Source organism: Silurus meridionalis, chromosome 8 (assembly GCF_014805685.1).
Source record: "Silurus meridionalis isolate SWU-2019-XX chromosome 8, ASM1480568v1, whole genome shotgun sequence".
Taxonomy (NCBI): Eukaryota; Metazoa; Chordata; class Actinopteri; order Siluriformes; family Siluridae; genus Silurus; species Silurus meridionalis.
In genome coordinates, this window is record NC_060891.1 from 19,484,167 (window position 1) to 19,504,846 (window position 20,680).

The 20,680-nt window shown below is 37.5% G+C and overlaps 1 protein-coding gene across 4 annotated transcripts in view; it reads left to right on the forward strand.

Moving 5' to 3' along the window:
- LOC124389971 (G patch domain-containing protein 2-like) overlaps positions 1 to 20,680 on the forward strand; it is a 34,068-nt gene that overhangs the window by 7,128 nt on the left and 6,260 nt on the right. For 3 of the 4 annotated variants that reach the window (XM_046855603.1, XM_046855605.1, XM_046855604.1), the window contains exons 3-9: positions 1,725 to 1,786; positions 5,020 to 5,196; positions 7,042 to 7,121; positions 7,270 to 7,334; positions 7,409 to 7,448; positions 7,535 to 7,626; positions 12,495 to 12,580. In XM_046855603.1, the coding sequence (XP_046711559.1) occupies positions 1,725 to 1,786; positions 5,020 to 5,196; positions 7,042 to 7,121; positions 7,270 to 7,334; positions 7,409 to 7,448; positions 7,535 to 7,626; positions 12,495 to 12,580 (602 nt within the window). Of the gene's footprint in view, positions 1 to 1,724; positions 1,787 to 5,019; positions 5,197 to 7,041; positions 7,122 to 7,269; positions 7,335 to 7,408; positions 7,449 to 7,534; positions 7,627 to 12,065; positions 12,475 to 12,494; positions 12,581 to 20,680 lie in introns of those variants that run through there. The other variant, XM_046855606.1, reaches the window with a different exon arrangement.

Below are 20,680 nucleotides of genomic sequence, written 5' to 3' on the forward strand. Positions count from 1 at the left end.
ACTTCCAATGGCAAACAGGCAGCTGAGGAGCGTGTGTGTATGTGTGGCCATATACATGTGTGTGTTTATCCAGGAGTTCTGGGCTAAGGCTGTGTTATTCCCTTGAGACCATGACCCCCCTCCCACATCTGCTTCTTGGGTGTGTGAGGGTGCGGCCATGTAGAGGCCATCTGCTTCTAGTGATGCATGGTGTGCCGGTACACTGGGCCGCCCGGCTCCCAATATGGTGAAGTCCTGCATCAGCAAGTGTGTGACCCACACCAACCTCTCTGCTCATGGTCAAGGTTAACTCTGATCAGCACGTGGCAACTGCGGGCAGATGCGTCTGTCAGCTCCTCCCAAGACTCACAGCTCACCCTCCATGTCTTAGATGATATGCAATATTCAACGAAAGTTCTTATATATCAGATAATAAGTTTTCAGCTAAGATTAAAACTTAAAGTTATTCGGACCTTAACATTTTTTATATCTTGATATGTATCAGTGCCTTATATTAAGACTCTACATGTTAATCTTTCATACTTTGATAATCTTATTAATTTATACATTTTGCTAAACAAAATATTTGGATAAAATGCTTATTATCTTTCTTTAATTCAATAGAAACGAGTGAATTTCAGCCAATATTTGTATTATTTGTGTCTAACATAGTACTAGAATTCCTACATTCATGAAATTTCCACGTGTTTCTTCAAAACATTGAAGATTTTTGGATATACTGTATATATATTATTATTTATCTGAAAAAGCTTCAATGCAGTAACTAATTGTAAGAATCTTAATAGTCAACTCTTTTATTTGTATTATTGTATTGATTGTAATTATATTTTTTACGTAAGCCCATTCATCTATAACGTTTCGCCATCATTTCAGATTGCAAGTGTATTAAAAATGATATAATCCAAAGAGTCTGAAAGATTACATTGCTAAATCTGTCTGATAGCTCTGCATCCCATTCAGACTGTGTAGTCCCAGGTTTTACTTCCAGTGTTCCCAGGATAGGCTCAGGATCAGTGATTAAGCTAAAAGAACAGCTAAGGGAATTTTATTTGTTGTTGAACCTTTTAGATGTTCTTCATTATACTACATGACCACAGTGCTATCAGTGTCTGATCATGCATATGAACTGCCATTACTTTGTACTGTTCAGTGTCAGTAGTCTGACTGTGTGAGGAAATGTTTCAGATTTCTGCTGTGAGTCATTGCTCCAGGCCTCAGTGTCGTAAAGAACAGATGTTGTCCAGTTGTTGCATGAGTCAAAGTCCTGAGGCCTGAGGTCCATTCTGTGCATGAGCACTTCGGCAGACGGAGAAAGCGGGAGGGGAAAAAAAAAATCTGGTGCATTGCTGTCATCCTCAGAAAAGGCTGGGCAGATTAGATTGGAGTTGACAGGGAGGGATATTCAATTAGATTGGGCATGTCACTCAAGAGCTTCGATCCGCATCTGTACCTGCCCCTCCCTGGCGTCTTAGCGGTTTTGATCTCCGAAGCAAGGACCTTGTCTGCCATATTTGATCTGATTCCACTTTACATACAGTATTTTTACAGTAATTATTTCAGACACTTTTGAACATATGAACGAATGTCAAACCCTGAAAGATGTTTTGCCACTGTATGTGTACAGTGTAATGGATCTGTTCATTTAGGCAGCAAAAATTATAATACTGTCAGCTTAAGTAACATTTCGATGATAAACTGAAATAATGTTTTACATTTTTCTGTAGTGAGACGAGCAGCGTGTGCAGCAGTGACCCTGGTCTTTTCACCAATGATGAGGGAAGGCAAGGTAGGAACATTAATTTGTGTGTAGTATAAGGTGGAATGGATAATAGAATTTTCAAAACAATATATTGATTTGTATTTACCTGTTATGTTTGCAGTAATAATTTGCAATTCTGAAGTTCTGTATTTTTGTAATTTGGTGGGTTGCATTATTGATGATTGGGAATGACAAATATTGACTTGCAATGTATAGTGCTTTAAATCAGGAAATACCTACACCTTAACCAAACCAGCCCTTTATAAGAAATAGGATTACTACCAAATTGATCATAACAAAATGTTCTGTACCATAACAAGAAACAACAAATCGGTGTCACCATGTAGCCTGATTGCTGTGGGTGGCACTCACTGCGTGCCCATGCGGTTCTAATGAGAGGTTGTCATGTAGTGCTAATGAGCGCTGAAGGCTTCACTAATCTCATTAGGTGTGGAGGTGCTAGGCATCCTCTGATTTAACAGTTGTCACTACACCTTGACTGTGAGAGGCATGGCCTTGCTGTGTAGCTGACTGACAGGCCCATAGAGACCACTGGGTATGTGTGTGTGTGTGTGTGTGTGTGTGTGTGTGTGTGTGTGTGTGTGTGTGTGTGTGTGTGTGTGTAAATGTGAGTGTGTGTGTGTGAGTGTAAGGTGGCGTCCCCTTTGCACCTCAGTTATGAATAGGTTTTCAACTAAGCCCCTGGTTGACCCAGAAGCAGCCCTGAGGTTGCACTTCACTTAACACCATTTGACACAGAGGTTATAAGTAGCTGTAATTGAAATTTTATGATTCTCCTGAAATTATTTGCTGGGTTGAAACATCGAGTCACATAATTAAACTAATTGCAGACAGGCGAGGAATTGAAAAACATGGCAAATTTATATTTAGATTGTTGTTTATATGAAGTAAACATAAAATCTTTTCTCAAAAAATGTATTTAATTATGTATAGTTTTACATTTTATTTTTAAAACTGATGAATCAGATTATCTATAACAGACCTAACATTTGTGGATTATATGTAATGGTTTTGATCTAATATCGTCATTTCTGTAGTGGGAACAGTAGGAACAACAGACTGGTTGAAGGTGGAGGTGGGACTGCATCTAGGATTGGCTCTGAGCCCTTTCCTGTTTGCAGTGGTAATGGATAGGTTGACGTACAAGGTCAGACAGGAGTCTCTATGGTCTATGATGTTTGCGGATGATATTGTGATTAGTGGTGTGAGTAGGGAGCAGGTAGAGAAGAGCCTGGAGAGGTGGAGGTACACACTGGAGAGAAGGGGAATGAAAGTCAGTGGGAGTAAGACAGAGGACATGTGTGTGAATAAGAGGGAGGGCAGTGGAGTGGTGCGGTTGCAGGGAGAAGAGGTGGTGAAGGTGAAGGAGTTCAGGTACCTGGGGTCAACAGTGCAAAGTAATGTAGAGTGTGTTAGAGAAGTGAAGAAAAGAGTGCAGGCAGGGTGGAGTGGGTGGAGAAGAGTGACAGGAGTGATTTGTGATAGATGAGTATCTGCAAGAGTGAAAGGAAAAGTTTATAGGACTGTGGTGAGACCTGTGATGTTGTATGATTTAGAGACATTGACTGAAAGACAGAAGGTGGAGCTGAAAGTGGCAGAGTATTTGAAGATGCTGAGATTTTTATTGGGAGTGACGAGGATGGACAGGATTAGAAACAAGTTTATTAGAGGGACAGCGCATGTAGAATGTTTTTTGGACAAGGTGAGAGAGGCGCAATTGAGATGGTTGGACATGTGCAGAGGAGGGACATGGAGTATATCGGAAGAAGAATGCTGAGGATGGAGCCAACAGGGAGAAGAAAAAGAGGGAGTCCAAGGAGGAGGTTTATGGATGTGGTGAGGGAAGACATGCAGGTAGTTAACTTGAAAGAGGCAGATGTAGAGGACAGAGTAGTATGGAGACGGATGATCCAATCCACTGTTGTGGCAACCCCTAACGGGAGCAGCCGAAAGAAGAAGAAGACTGTAATTTCTGTAGTGACAGCATAAGTCTATTATCAAAATATAGTAAACTTGCAGCTAATAAATATAGAAATTAATATAATAATGATATGGGTAAGATTTCTGTACAGAACATTTATGGAAGGAGTCTCCATTGTAAATTTGTTGCTGGTTCCTCTTCCACTCCTCTATAATGACAATCTGAGCCAGTAATTAATGCTCTTGGACAGGTTGTCTTCAGCAAACTGTTTGTGAGCTTTCTTTTGAGCCAGCTTTAGAAGAGGCTTTCTTCTGGGACCAAGGCCATGCAAATGGACTTGTTGCAGTGTGCAGCATATGGCCTGAGCACTGACAAGCAGACCTTCCACTTCTGCAACCTCTAAAGCATTGCTGGAGCACTCATGTGTCTGCTTTTTTGAAGCCGGCTTTAGCACCTGATGCACACCATGAGTACTCTTTTAACTTTTTAAAAAATTTAATATATATATATATATATATATATATATATATATATATATATATATATATATATAATTAAATAACTATAGTAGCACACAACTAGTTATGATGACCTTTCATTGCTCAAATATATAAAAAAATTACTTCACCACAAAAACATTTTTAATCACTAAACATTTGTTTTACTGACACACCGAATCCCAAATCAAGCACCAAAATCTGCCATGAAGCACCCATCCGGCAATTAAAACCGTCCGTGTGGAAACAGCAAAAGTTCTATTTGGTGTCCTAATTAACATTTACAGGAATATTTTGTCTTCATGCTCTATGTTGATTTTGGTTTTACAAATAATAAACATACATTTGCATAAAGCATCCATATTTTCCATGCCCATGTTGATTAGCGTATTAAATAATTGAAAAGTACTGTATTAATTTAAGGTACATTTAGAGCAGATATAAATCTGTGTATATATATTTATATATATATATATATATATATATATATATATATATATATATATATATATATATATATATATATATATAGAGGTTTTTTATAATTGTTTTTGGGGGTGATCCATAACACCACATGTTATATACTTTATGCATATACTATATAATAGTTACTTAATTACAACCAATTAAATACAATTCAGTTCTGCTCATTATGTTTCTATTATTTTCTTATAACAGCACATGTTTTATTCTTTACATACATATATTTTTGGGATATCCATGACTGTAACTAGTTAACAAATTATTTTTATATATAGAAGACATCATTTAGGTATCACAACATAAGAATATTAGTTATTTGCTAATATTTGTTCCCACAGGTGATGATGAACAGAGCGACTGGTTCTTTGAAGGTGACTGTGCATCAGGTATTGGTGTCCAGGGCCTGATATCCGGCAGAGAGTCTGAAACAGCACCCAGACCTGCTGCACTCGACTCAAAAAGAGAGAAACATCACTCACCTACTTTCCTCCACCCCAGTCAACCCAGTCAGAGAGGTATAGCTGGTGTCTGTTCAGGCTGTGCTGAAACATTCCCAACAAAGTGACTCAAGTGCAGTCCTAATTTGTAAACATTGTGTGAAGTTCAGATACCATGACAAATAATTATACTTGCTTTGCCATATAGCATTTGTTATGCAGTTAAGCACCTTTTACTGAACTGAACAATTATAAAACTATTATGAATAGACATTCGGTGCCACCCAGATAAGGATGGGTTCTTTTTGAGTTTGGTTCCTCTCAAGGGTTCTCGCTTTTACCATCTGAGGGAGTTTTTCCCTGTCTCTGGCTCACTCATTAGGGAGAAATATATAGGCCCTTAACTTATAATTTTAAATAATTTTATAACCTCTTTGTCTCTGTAAAGCTGATTTTGGGACAATGTACATTGCTAAATTGCAAATACAAATAAAAATAAATTGAATTTAATGTAGGTAGCAGATTACATCACTGACACACCTAATCTACTAAACAACAGAGATTGCAATGCCATTTCTAGTTATAAGCAGTATATTAGCATGCTTAAGGCCCCCAAGCCTCCAAGGGGGTTGTAAGATAAGATGCCATGGTTATTACCATGGTTCAGACTTTTGCCTGGGGCTCCCTTGTGGTCTGCAGTATGGGAGGTATGACCAGAGTGAGAGGGTCAGGAAATCAAGTATGATTTCGCAAAAAGTTCCCAAGGCTAATAAACAGCGTGCATAATGTAGTGTAGAATAATATTTTTATATAATATTGTGCGTGTGTTCATGTGCTGTAGGAAATAAGGTAAATATGACTTCCTGATAAATATGAGTTTTGATATTTTCCCTTCTGCATGACAATAGTTCAATATATTGTATATCTATAGAAGTAAAAGTAGAGTAAAATAGTAAGGATGATGATGTTAAGATAATTAGGTGGTATAAACTACCTTCCCAACCACATAGTTCAGTGGTCCCCAACCCCCGGGCACCGGTCCGTGGGACAATTGGTACCGGGCCGCACAGAAAGAATACATAAATTACATTATTCCCGCTTTATTTATTATCTGATTCTGAACAATGTTTATTTTGGAAAATTACCAGATTCTCTCCGCCACATCTGTCTATGACTCACTCTTGATGCATGTCATGATGCCTCGGTCACATGTCTTATCTACATCCGCTACCTGAAGTGTTATCTTGGCTGCTTCAACCGGTAACACATAACACATTACCGCTAAATTCAAACCACTAAGCTAGCAAAATGGACAAAAAAACCAACAAAGTGGATTCACGTTTATTATTATAATATTTAAAAAATTACCAGTTTTTTGCGGGTTGTATAATTTTATTTGTTGTTTTTATCCGCCACACCTTAAAGGCCGGTCCGTGTAAATATTGTCTGACATTAAACCGGTCCATGGCACAAAAAAGTTTGGGGACCACTGACATAGTTTATTGGCATTGATTGGGGACTGTGTTTTTTTTAACCTTTTACCAGCATGCCTTGCCATATTTATTTGTCTTTAAGACCCACAATTAGACAGTATGAGCATTTTATATGTATTAAAAATCACCACATTTTGCTTTTTTTCCCAATGAACATCACTTTTAAGGTCCAATTAAGTCAGAGCCTTAACCTTTATATTATGAAATGCTAGTTTTAGTTTGTAATTCCTTATTTTTTCTAAACATCTTACTTCTATTCATCACCAGTTACGCTGTACACGATTTCATCTCTTATTGCTAAACAGTAGGGCTCGCTTCGAGGAAGAAGCATGTACAGGAAGCAAAGCTATCTATGGTATCGTTCTTTCTCTCAGTCTTTCCTCTCCCATGCCCTCTTCTTGCATCTGAGAATCATAACTGTGTGTTGCAGGTTATCATGCTCGTATAAACCGTTTGCCAGGTGTGACTGCGTGCTGCATTAGGAAAGGCAGAAGGAGATTGCCTGCCAAGGTGAACTGGCATATTATAAACATTATACAAGACCTCCAGTACACATTACTTTTACAGCATGTTAATAAATCCTTACAGTGTCCTGTGGTTCTAAAGTATTTTCATGTTACTATCTTTTTTTCACTTGAGCATGTCTTTTGGTTTGTAGGATAATAATATTGCTGCTTGTGTGGACAAACTGAGGAACTACTCACATGATTCCTATCAGAGAGAGTAAGATTTTTAATTAAATCTAAAATTAGTTTTATTTAAATTCAATTCATAATTTGAATAATGAATATTTACAGGTTGTGGCTGCCCCCGTATGGGAAGCAAGACAGAAGACAGGTAGAAATGAATCGCATTACCCTTTACTGTGGTTGGTTTTTGACTTGTTGTCCATTTATAGTAATAGTTTTTTTCATTATTTCCAGCTAAAACCCTTGTGTTCATTGTCCATGTATCCTCTTGGCATTGGTCCAGACACTTCCCATCCAAGATGCTCCATATCCGAGTGTAAAAACAGGTGAGAGATTGTTTGCTTTTATAGATTTTCTTGAACATCTTAAAATAAAATAATCATATTATTCAATGATCAAATAACAATTTCTTAAAATGATTCTATATTCAGATGGTTTAATTTAACAACCTATGTTGAGCCATGCCGTTATATAAAGAATTATTTTTGTCATTACCCAAAAAAATGTCAGGGTTACTTTTATTAGCACTTTTGTCCTGTCAGAGTAAAATAACTGCACTTTGCTTTCCGCCGTTCTGTTTACACGCACTAAACACTCTTCTAAATTATCATTGAGCCAAGTGACAAGGTGAAACACTATTGTATTTATGCCACTCAGTTCAGCAAAACCTCCCCTCACTGTAGGCAGGATTGAGTTGCTTACAGAATGTATAAAAAGATTTTTTTTGTGTGTCTCCTGGGTGTGCGGGACGCAGCATTGAACAGATCTGCTGTCAAAAGCTCAATATATTGATGGAGCATTTTTAGTTAACTTCTCCAAATGAACCGTTGTATAAAGCAAAGCAGTACAAGGGTTAACCGATTTGACCTGCATGAAAGTTTTGTGCCAGGGTCAGTGTGTTTTTGATGTGTATAAAATCACTACAATGGACAAATCCCTCAGGACCTCTGCTCAAACCATGACCTTTGTGATCCACAGGATTGATGCATGATGGGTGTCTGATTTGACAATGTTTCATGCATTTACTCGAATATAAAATGCACTAACAATTTTATGAATTTTATTTTAGAGATATAAAGAATATGGAACTAGCCAGTGAGTAAAAAAAAAAAAAAATCCAATATATGTACAGTATTTATTTTTGCTCTTATGGTATGGCAAAGGGGAGGCCTGCTTAGAGGAAAATACGGGCTCTGAGGGATCTGCGTATTTATTTAGAGTTTAATTGCCTGAAGAGCTTTCGCCTTTGTTGCATTATGCCTTTGGTGCCTATTTACTGTGCATTCTTAATTCTTTCCCTCACGCGCTCTCTCTCTCTTCCTCTGTCCGTTGCTCTCTCTCTTGGGCCACTCTAGAAAGCTCTTTTTCTATCCTTGATGAGGGGCAGAAACACAACGGCAATAAAGCAGCCACCCATCTTAGCGCTGTCTTTCATACTCATCGCCTTTCTTCTTCACCTGAAAGGTTCCTTCAGATTGGAGTTTGAAGCATGTTGAATACTAATTTCTGTCTATTAAAAGGCCCCTGGTATCTTTGCGATGCTCTCATTTGAATGCTGTCCACAGGGGATGGCTCTTAATTCCTTTATAGACGAATTCCAGATCCCCTTTACTCCAAAAAGTATAAATCATACTCCCAAATGAACGAGGGAGAGAGGAGGTTGATGCCTCGGATCTCTGATGTGTTTCACCACTTAGAGCAGACGCATTGAGCTCCCAAAGCTGCTGGGTTTTGGCCTGTGTGGGGAAGACATGTCTGTCCTCCCGACCCAGGCCTCCAGCAAAGCTTCAGGCCGCTAGGGCGTACCACTGAACTTATCTATATGTAAAATGCATACACAATAAAATATTGTAGAAACTGGGACACAAGCAAATCATGCCCATGCTGCTACTACATAAGAGTAATAGTTTGTAAGTGTAGGGGATAAGTAAAGAATAAATCATGAAGGGGCTTCGTGTTACAGGGAGATAATCACCGGCACTGAGGTGTAATGTGGCCTGATGCAGAGCAGAGTTACTGTCACAAGTGCAAAACTTATTATTTTTATTCAAAAGCATGTGCTTAGTGGGTGGATATTTCTCTTATAACAACAATTTGTGATTTTTGGAAGTATTTATTTACTGAAAACAGCATGCATGTTTTATCTATTCATAGTTAACGTTTATAATGTTAACATTAACACTTTCATTCCTGTATCACTTATTTGAATCTTTCAGCCTTTCCCTTATAGTTTTTCTTTTTCTTTTCTTTTTCTTCTTAAAATAAAAAAAAAAGGAAAAAAACAACAACAAACAAACAACAAAAAATTGCAGCTTGTTATGCTACCAAGCCCTCCTTTTTAAAGAAACTTCTAGAAACCCGATAAAACATGCTGACACTAAAAAAACCTCACAAAAATGTCCTCAAAGGAAATTTGACCATATTAACAATTACACACCATTTCCAAAAATACATAGAAATACATAAAAATAAATAAATATAATAATAATAATAATAATAATTTAAAAACAAGCCATTAGGGAGGCACAAGCCAGTGCACTCTTAGTGCCGGTCCCAAGCCCGGATAAATGAGGACGGTTGCGTTAGGAAGGGCATCCAGCGTAAAACATGTGCCAAATCGAACATGCGGATCACGAATAAGAATTTCATACCGGATCGGTCGAGGCCCGGGTTACCAACGACCACCACAGGTAACGTTAGCCAACAGGGTACCGGTGGAAATTGGGCTACTGTTGGCCGAAGGAGGAGAAGAAGGAGAGGAGGAATAATAATAATAATAATAATAATAATAATAATAAAAATCTGAATGGCTCTTGCTCAGTGTAAGGTTGGTTTATAAGGGAGACAAGAATTTCATTGATTTGTTTGTTTATGTATTTTTTATTTACTCATTTCCCTGAACTGATTCTAAATGATGTGTTATGATTAGTTCTTAATTTTCTCACATCAGTATACTCAGATATTCTATAATATTTCTGTAAACACCACCAGATTGTTTACTACTTGTGAACTCCAGCTTGTACTTGTCTTTGTAACACCTCACACTGTCATGCAAAGTTAAAATGCATAACTGCATCCCACCAGCTTCTGCTTCATGCATGTTTTCTCAATAGAATTTATTTATTCAGAAAATGACATTCGGCGGCTGCAGATAAATCATAGTGCTCCACCACTCCTTTTGCCTGCTTTTCATTTTAATTGTGAGATCTTGATGTCAGCAGTTAGTATATTGGTGTGAGTGGCCTATTGATTATTGATTTGCTACCATTGATTGCAATCCCAGGGGACCCTAATCCTTTCTGATTCATTTGAATACCTCTATTCATCTTGAGATCCTCCTCACACCTGGAGTGGCCTGTAGCCTAATGAAAATAGATGGTGGGCCAGAAGCTCGCTGTAACGTTCATGTCTTTTTGATTTATTATTTTGAATTGATATATCTACTTTGGAGGTGTGAGCATGGGGATGACAATTGACCCTGGTGTCGGTGTGGTTTTTTCGCTGTGAATGAAGGCCTGGTCAGCACGTAAAATGCCAGTGTATTAAAGAAAACGAGGCTAAAAGTAAAAAAAAACAAATACACTTTTATGCGTTCCTCCAGACATTATTAGTTCATCAAATTAAAACTTTCTTCCTCACACTAAAAGCTTGTGATTAAAAGCTGGTGGTTTCATGAGACATATTTATCAGATACATGCACAACCCGTTCATTTTGCAATGAACTTTTATCACAGTGGTGTGCCATAAGTGACTTTATTGAACCTTACTTGGAAGGACTGTGAAGTGTTATAGAGTTTCAAGCTGCACTATGTGTTATAGATCTTGGACGCCTTTATAAAGTTTATATATAAACTCATAAATCAGGATTAAAAGTATTTTTGTTTACTCTCTTGTAGTTGGCGTTATTACAGGGGATCTGCGACCAATGTAGAAGTTTAGTGGAGCTGTGAGAGCTTCTCCAGGGCTGATCTTTCTCTAACTGAGAGAGATCATGACAGACGGAAAGAAGCGAGAGAGAGAGACTGAGGGCCATACCCCTTGTGAATTAGACACAAACGCATCTGGGTATTACGTTTAATACTGGCCATGGCAGCAGCGAGTGAAATAATGTGGTGTTTAAGCGCTCATTGATTTTGGAATTAAAAAGTTAGTTTGCAAAGATTTACTGTGGGGAGTTCAATGGCTGAGCTCTTTATCAGTGCAGCAAATGGCTGGTTATATGCTGTCCGACAGAGCTACGATTGAGGGATCGATAGACGCGTGATTTACTAACTGGGCTACAGCTAATCAATAAGTATAAAAGTAAATGAAATATGCATTACAGAGATTTTATTAGAGGGAGGTAGCAGGCGGAGAATGCCGGTCAAGCCATTTATTTTTATACCTATTGATTATACAACATAGAGACTTCGCTTATGCTCTTGGCCAACAAGCCCCCCCTACTCCACCACCCTCCCCACCTCTGCTCAGGTAGTGTGAGTATCATGTGATTTATGGCTTTTGAGGTCAGAGAATGCACTGGCGGTTAAAAGGTCCCTATCTCAGCACGAGTGAGGTGAGGGGTTTATGCTACTGCCAGAGATGAGCTGCACTCTGGCAGGTATCACACCTCCATTGTTTTACATGTCCCCATGTGTGAAGGGAGAAAAAGGAACCCTGACACTAAAATGTCTATATCTATAACACTGACTGTGAGAATGGAGCAAGTTTACAAACAATAATATATCTTGTGTGTGTCTTATTTTTCTAAACTGTACACACACAGATCAGTTCTCAAAGCATCAGTCCCTTCCCCCTCAACAGTGGAGAGGACCTTGACCTTAACTTCACATCGCAGTAGACACAGGGGGTCTGCAGCCAGGGTAATTTGTTTATCTGTACCCAGCAGCGACAGAGACACACGGCCCGAGCACCTCCTTTCCTTCCACTGATATTTCTGTTAAAACTCCTGCACTACATCTTACTCTTTCCTGCCTTTACCTGCTGCCGTCCCTGGGCTGTTTTTCATGCTAACAGTCTGAGGTTGCTTTCTGAATGAATCATTTGATTATAACTGATCATTTTTTATAATGAATCAATTCTAAGAGTTTTGTTTTGGTTACTCTTAGAGTGTACTATGTATCAGAGCAGATTCTGTCCACATTAAACCTGATTAGTTACTGAAGATTATATTTCTGTGTTTTTTTTTTGATAGACAGCGCAGTGCACATCTGGGGGTGCTGTGTGGAGGGGATATCAAGAGGAGGAGGAAAACTGTAGCAATTTCCAGTGCAACTTCAGGTATGGCCCACTGTTAGGTCTCGGTTATTAGCAAATCCATCTGTAGTAAAATACTACCTCAAAAATGAATACATTTTTTTTCTATTTTTAAAAGCTCCTTGGACACTATATAGACAAAAGTTTTTTGACACCTGACTTTTCCAACCATATATGGTTTCTTTGCCAAAATGTAACTACAAAGTTGGAGGCACAAAATTGTATAGTATGTTTTTTTGGATGCAGTATCAAAAAGAAAAAATTCCCTTCCCTTGAACTAGAAAACGCCATCGTGATAATGCCCTTGTGCACAAAGCGAGTTCCATGAAGCTATGTTTCAAATAAACTGAACGCTCTGAACTCAATCCTATTGAACACCTTTGAGATAAATTGGAATCTTGTTTGCACCCCAGGTCTCTTTACCCTACATCAGTACCTAACTTTACTAATGCACAAATTTTTATTAACACGTGATTAATGCAGTGAACATTTTTGTTTGACCATTTTTATTAAAAATAAATTATATATAAAAGAGGCGAAATTAAAACCTTTCATGGAACACACATTTATTCACATTTTTAATCACTAAACATTGCTTTCCCAGACAATCTGCTTACAGCGAACTGAGCGAAAGCAAGCAGAACTGTAATATAATTCTTATAATTAATACAATAATTTAATAAAAATAAATAACATATAACTATAGAAACATGATATCTCGAAAGAAAATAATATTTAAAGAATAATTTCCAGAGTGTAAAATAATTAAATAAATGTAAAATATTTAATAACAAAGGAAGAGATTTTGAGTAAAAGTAATATTTTTATTACATCTGTTACAATACGTTAGTGTATTAAAAACTTGAAAAGTTGCGATTAATCAAGAGTTAACTCATGACAATCCTGAGATTAAATATTTTGATCAATTGTCAGTTCTAATATATACTGGTAGTCCTCTACTTATAGATACGTTACGATGAGCCCATAGTAAGTCAAAAATATCGTCAAAAAGTCGAACGATGGTGCAATGACTGTGACAGCTTTCCTGCTTCATGCTGATTTATAATTTTCATTTTCTGCTCTAAACCGATGGCTTTCCCTCTCTTTTTTTCACTACCAGCAAGAGACATACTTGGGCGCTTGGAAGACATGCTTTTATCACGCTGCTTGAAACCGTTTGTAACAGAAAAAAAATACTCACTAACACTGAGACAACTTTACTCCGTTGACCACTAGCAAGATTGGGGCATCTCTCAGGGCGAGAGATACGCTCATGCTCATGGTTCGACTTACGGTTTTCCGATCTTACAATGACGGTAGCAATATGACAAAATTGTAAAAATACACATACTCGATATACGATACTGCCTGTGCCTGTTGCACAAAAATATTTATATTTTTACAATTTTGTCGTCATCGCTAAGATCGAAAAATCGTAAGTCGAACCATCGTGACTCGGGGGCCATGTGTGTGTATATATCGTAACAAATGCTAAGAAAGGAGTAAATTATATAACTTAACAGTAAAGAGTGCTCACTCCCTTGCTCCTTGTGCTAAAGTTTCCTTTGGAATATTAATTTTTTCATTTGACAGCCGGCAAGTCAAAACTTGAAGGTTAAAGGTTGAGAAAAACCTTTATATTTAACAGGGAATCAATGTCAAAAAGATTTTTGTAAGTCTGAAAATGATTCTCACAGCTGCCAATTCTGATTATTATTCTGAAGCTATCAAGGACAGTAATAACAATGTAGTCGAATGCAGTATAGGTCACTCACTTTTCCCATTTGGCTGGCTTACATGACAAGGATGTCCTGTGGGTGCAGCTGATATAATTAATGTGATAAATGTCTAGAGCTGCATATGCTGTTTAATAATGTTAATCATTTAAATAGAAATACACCCTGACCCTCAATTTATTTGATTATTTATTTAACTGATGTTATGATTTAATTGCTTTGCTGTGTATCACGCAGTGGAATGGTTCAGGTGGAAGTAATACGTCTGTTTGTTCGACAGTGCTACTCCTTGTTTGAAAGGTGTGGACCTGAATCATCAGTATATAGTTAAAAGTTTAGATTGGTATATTTGAACCAATGTGTACGTTTTAATGATTATTGCACAGTTTCCAAAATATGTTTAGTTTGAATAATTATTGTAAATTATTTTACAATGTTTCATTTAGCCGACAAGTTCTTTCTCCTTACAATGGAGTACTGAGCGCCATATGAATGTTTTTTTTGTAACACTACTTACTTTTCTAAAAAAGATTAATTACCAGTTGATAAAGACCATGCTTTTTGTGTTCTAGCTGTACAATTGAAGGTTTTGCTCACTTAATTAATCTATTTATGTAACTAGTGTGAGACATTAGCAAAGGTGTAAAAGCTTTTTTTCTCTTAATTTTTTTTAGGCATATTAATGTTACAGCCAACACACTAGCCAAATATGATCATGCCTTTACGTTACTTAGAAGTTGGTTTAATGCTTAACTAGTGATTTAATTTTATGTGATGGCCAATGTTTATAAACCTTATAGACCTCAACACTTTTCTCTTTTTTACAACTGTGCTTAAATCTTAAAGTCTAAATAATGGAGGATTGAAATACCCTGCACATTATTATTAATCATTAATATTACGTACTTCATTCACAGCTCTCAGTAGATTTAATCAGTTCCACAGATATTTTTGGAAACTCCAGTATACGGTACATGTGTTCGGAAAATCCCTGACTTTTGCGAATCGTTTTAGAAAAAGGAAGAAGACAAGAAGAAGTACGGATTGGAAATGGCACCATTCATGAGTGTCTCTTTCCTTTGGGCCGACCCACCTGCCTTTTTTCATTAGACTGATGGTTCCTAGGTTCTTGTGTGCTGCTTCACAGGATTGAAATCTGAATTGGTTTGTCCGCCTCTTCCCCAAAATTTCCTCTGCCTGCATCTCTTCCCTGTTGCGCTGTTTGTCATTTAAATAACAAATGCACCCAGTTTTCTGATTTAGTGAGGGGCGCTGGCCTCTGATGTATATTAATATTGCCGCACAGTGCACTGTACCAGAGTCCATCATTCATTTGGATAAAAGAGGTGGAATTTAAAAACAGCCACTGCTGTACAGGGATACAGATTGCATCCATTTATTGCACTGAGTGATGGAATGGCCAGCCATTCTGTCCTTCACCTCCCCACGCTACCATGCCGCTTCCCATAAAACTTAAAAAAGCTTCACCCTTGCCCCTTCATCCTCTCTGTGGGGGGCAGGCAGAAACCGGGTATTCCTCATTGGCCTTACCTAAAAACCTGCAGAAAACGGGATTAACCTCACTCAGGGAGAGTTTCAAAATGGTTAAAGCACCTTCAAGATACTTTATTTATATATTTATTTATTTTACAAAAATCAGCCATACTTTTTAAAAAAATCAAGCAAAAAATGCTTGAAAATCAAGCTAAATATTTTCCAATTTCCATTCTTTTTTTTTGCTAAAAACATTTTGCACTATATTTACATTTAGAGTTTTTAAAATGTCTTATTGTCTCAATGAACACAACAAACTAAAAGTTTAAAACTATTATTATGCTTATTAGTGTATTAACCACAGTGTTAACTACAAACATCACAATTTAAATCTTGATCCATTTTTATCAGTCATTCCATTTTTCCTCTTTCTTTTCATATGCCCTTGTTCTGCAGTGTATGTTTCTGTCCTGAATCTAGAGTCTGAAGTGGGTCTGTTGTGATTTATCATGCAGTGGGTGTCATCCAATGTCAGTGTCTGTGGCTGCATCTGCTCTGTATAAATCTTTACTTTGGTGTCTCACAGGGCCAGCTTTCTCTCTGCGTGTATTAGAGTCAGTGAGTGCAGCGCTCTGAAGGATATTGTCTATTTGATTGTTGAAATGGCAATTACTTTCCTGCTTTTAATTTGTGTTACTCTGCGAATCCTGGTGAGAGATCTAATCAAGCAAGGGCTACAATGTGTAACAGTGTGATTTTCAAACGCGTGCTAAGCAGTGTTCCTGGGTGACAGGATGAGGTGTCTACTAGGGTTCCGCTGGGTATTGTCCTGCTTGTACCCAGCTGTTGCTCAGGCCCCTCTTTTTACCTCTTTAGCACTTAGCAGACATTGTGTTGAAGCTAGCTGTGAGAGAACTCATCAGACTGTTTGGATTGAACGAGCACTTCACTTTGCAGGTCCAAATTGGCTGCCAGAATCACATCTCACTGTCACTAACCTAACCATACAAATACACTTTTCTTCCAAAGTTCTAAACCAGAAAGAGTACACCATTGCTGTGGGATTGTTTATTATACCTTCTACTACAGAAATGCGGAATTCTCATTCCAATTCACCAGATAACAGCTATAACAGCAGCTTTGACAGTAATGATCTAAATAAATGGCAGGCTTATTTATGTTCCTGCCCGGATGTGTTATTTTGTATACAGATTTTTTGTGTTTTTTATGGAAGAAGTCTTCAATTTCAGTGCTTTATAACGTTAAAGAACTTTTGTGATTTCTAACTCACAAGGTGATTTTTCTTTTGTCTTATTAAGTTAAATAAAAAGTTGAACATGTGACTGTTTAAAACTGCTATAACGTAGGTGATAACGGGAACTTGTTTTGTGGATAATTATAAATAGATACAAACTATGACACTATTCTTTAAAAATCAAAAGTGTTTAATCTTTTTGAGAGAAACATGCATATTCAGTATAATTATACGTAACAAATTAGATAATTTAACTGTAGGAAGATTTATTTTGACTAAACAAATATATAAATGTACAACTGTTAGTCTTTATTTTCTTTGAAAAATGTGTCCTTAGCATGAATAACCGCTTTACACACTCTTAGCATCCAGACGATTAGTTTCTTCAAACATTCGGCTGAAAGACAGTTCAATAGGATTTAGGTGTGGTGACTGGGATGGCGATATCATGATATGATAACACTCCAGCTGACTGCCTGCTTGCTAAATAATGCTCACAGAGCTTAAACGTAGGCTTCGGGTCATTGTGTTGTATTGTGAAGTTGGTTCTAATTAGACACAGTCCTGATAGAACTGCTTGGCATTGAAGTATGGAATATTAACCATGTTCGCTCAGTGTTCCTTTCACCCATAAGAATAATAATAATAATAATAATAATAATAATAATAATAATAATAATAATAATAATAATTCTCCAAACGTTCCTGCTGGAAACAACCCCAAACCACTGAGCTTCAGCTTCCATGCGAGTATGAGGCAGTCTGCTAACATTGCCTCTTATGTTTCCCTTTAAACATTATCTTAACTATTAGAGACAAACATGTCAAATTTGGACTCATCTGTCATCACTTAGTTTGCATACAAACAAAAGGAACATGAATCTGTGTCAAAAGAAATAAAGGTTTTTGAGAGGTACTGTCAAAGAAAGAGAGAAAGAAAGAAATATAAAAATATAGATAGATAGATAGATAGATAGATAGATAGATAGATAGATAGATAGATAGATAGATAGATAGATAGATAGATAGATATACATATACATTTACATATACACATACATATACATTGATGTGAAATATTAGGCAGGATGTGCAGTATGGTATATATAGATACACATAAGTAAAATAGTAGTGGAGATGTATGTAAGGCACAATATGTTTAGGGAATGAGAAGTATAAAAAAATACAACATGTAATATGTACATTGTATGCATAATTGTACAAAAGTCATATAGTGTTTATAAAGTGATCTAACAGTGTAGTGTAGAGTTCAGTAGGGTGATGGTGGATAGGAAAAAGCTGTCCCTGAACCTGCTACAATAGTCCAAAGACTATTATATATACACTCTAAAGGTCTAAATAGTCTATATAGGGTAGATAATATAGAATAGAATAAATAAAATTAATGCAATACACTTTTTATTATATTGATTAAATTGAATAATTAAATGAATTGCCACAAATTAAATGGTTTAAATAAAATAAAATAAATGGTAAATGTTATGTAAGAGTGTGTGTGTGTGTGTGTGTGTGTGTGTGTTTTACATTTAATTAAATTTTCTAAAGATACAGTCTACTTAACTGTAGAACACTTATTTCAGCATACTTTAACAAATGCCTTCATTCCTTCTATCCTTCATTCATTCCTTCTATCCTTCATTCATTCCTTCTATCCTTCATTCATTCCTTGATATGTGGAATCGTCAGGATTTTCACCTTTTAAGAAAAATTCTTGAAGCTGGACATAAAACACTAAAGATATATATATATATATATATACACTGTGGAGCATGCTGCATGATATTTAATTTTAAGCTAGTAACTTATGACAACACCCTGCTGCTGATTGTTTTCTAATATAAACCATCATATTTTATATACCAATAAAAAGGTCTTGTAAAATGTCAAATTACAATGATAATATGCACCTGGAATTTAATATTGATTTGTTTACCTTTAAAGGATAAATGTAATTTTTGATTACAGGCATCAGAAGTGCAATACATAGTCTTTTCTTTATTATCATAGTCTAATATAAAAAAATAAATCTGACTATATTCAAGCTATTTTAACTTAAAAAAAAAATTTTGGATTCAAAACAGTAAATTGTGCTCATGTTGATTTGTCTAATTATCTCATTTATTGTATCATTTTAATTTTAAGTACTGTTTAAGAGCCTGATTTAAATCTGTGATCGTACAGTGTAGTGTATGTTTATGTAGTCTAGTGTAGTTTGAAGTGTCATTAGAGCATCAGGTTGATATCTTAAAAACAGTGTGGCTCATTAACCCACTAGCAAGGGCATACCTTTGTGCTGGAATGCAAAGCACCATGCCAGCTTTCATTTCTATTTTTGGGATACCATTAGAGAGTGTCATCCCTCTCTCTCTGTATTTCCTGTGCTGCCCTTTTCTACCTTTCCTCCGTCTGTCTGCCTTTACCCTTCTCTCCCAATCCCCTATCTCCATCTCTTCCTTTTCCCCATCTCTCTTTCTCACACACACCCATAGTGACAGATCACCTGCGTCTGAGGCCCTGGTGTTCTTGCCCGGCGGTCCGGCCCCCTCTCATTAATGCCCACACCAGTGCGAGGGCCATATGGCAGCGCAAGACAAATAACGCCAGCCCTCAGCCATCACTTCTGCTGACAGAAATGCAGCCCACCGCACTATTTCGCCCTCATCTGCTCCACTCTGCATGCCTCCTTCTCCTCCTGCGTCCTTCAAAAGCCCACCACTGAGACACTTAGTGCCTCTCTCCTCTCCTCTCCTCTCCTCTCCTCTCCTCTCCTCTCCTCTCCTCTCCTTTCCTCTCCTCTCCTCTCCTTTCCTCTCCTCTCCTTTCCTCTCCTCCTCTCCTCCTCCTCTCCTCTCCTCTCCTCTTCGCTCCTCTCCTCTCGTCTCCTTTCCTCTCCTCTACTCTCCTGCTTTCCTTTCTACTCTCCTGTTCTGTCTACTCCTCTTCTCCTGTCCTGCCTTGTCCTGTCCTAACTTTTTCCTTTCTCAATGTTCCTTTCTGCCTCGCCTCCTTTTTCTCTTTCTCCTCCTTTTGTTCCATCCTAACCTACTGTCCTCTCCTTTTCTCTCCTTTGTCTTTCCATTCACTTATCTCCTCCTGTCCTATCATATTTCATTCTAACCCTTATTTTCTTTGTTCCTTGCTCATATTTCCCTTCTTTGGCTCTTCTCCATTTCTATTCTTTTCTCTTCCTGTCCTCAATCTCCCCACTCTCCTCTTTCTCTCTTCTCTCTTCTCTTCTCTTCTCTTCTCTTCTCTTCTTCTTCTCTTCTCTTCTCTTCTCTTCTCTTCTCTTCTCTTCTCTTATTTCTTTTCCCCTTTCATGTCCTTTCATGTCCTTTCATGTCCTCTCCTCTCCTTTCCTTTCCTCTCCTCCTCTCTCCTCCTCTCCTCTCCTTTCCTCTCCTCCTCTCCTCTCCTCCTTTCCTCTCCTCTCCTTTCCTCTCCTCTCCTCTCCTCTCCTCTCCTCTCCTCTTCGCCTCCTCTCCTCTCGTCTCCTTTCCTCTCCTCTACTCTCCTGCTTTCCTTTCTACTCTCCTGTTCTGTCTACTCCTCTTCTCCTGTCCTGCCTTGTCCTGTCCTAACTTTTTCCTTTCTCAATGTTCCTTTCTGCCTCGCCTC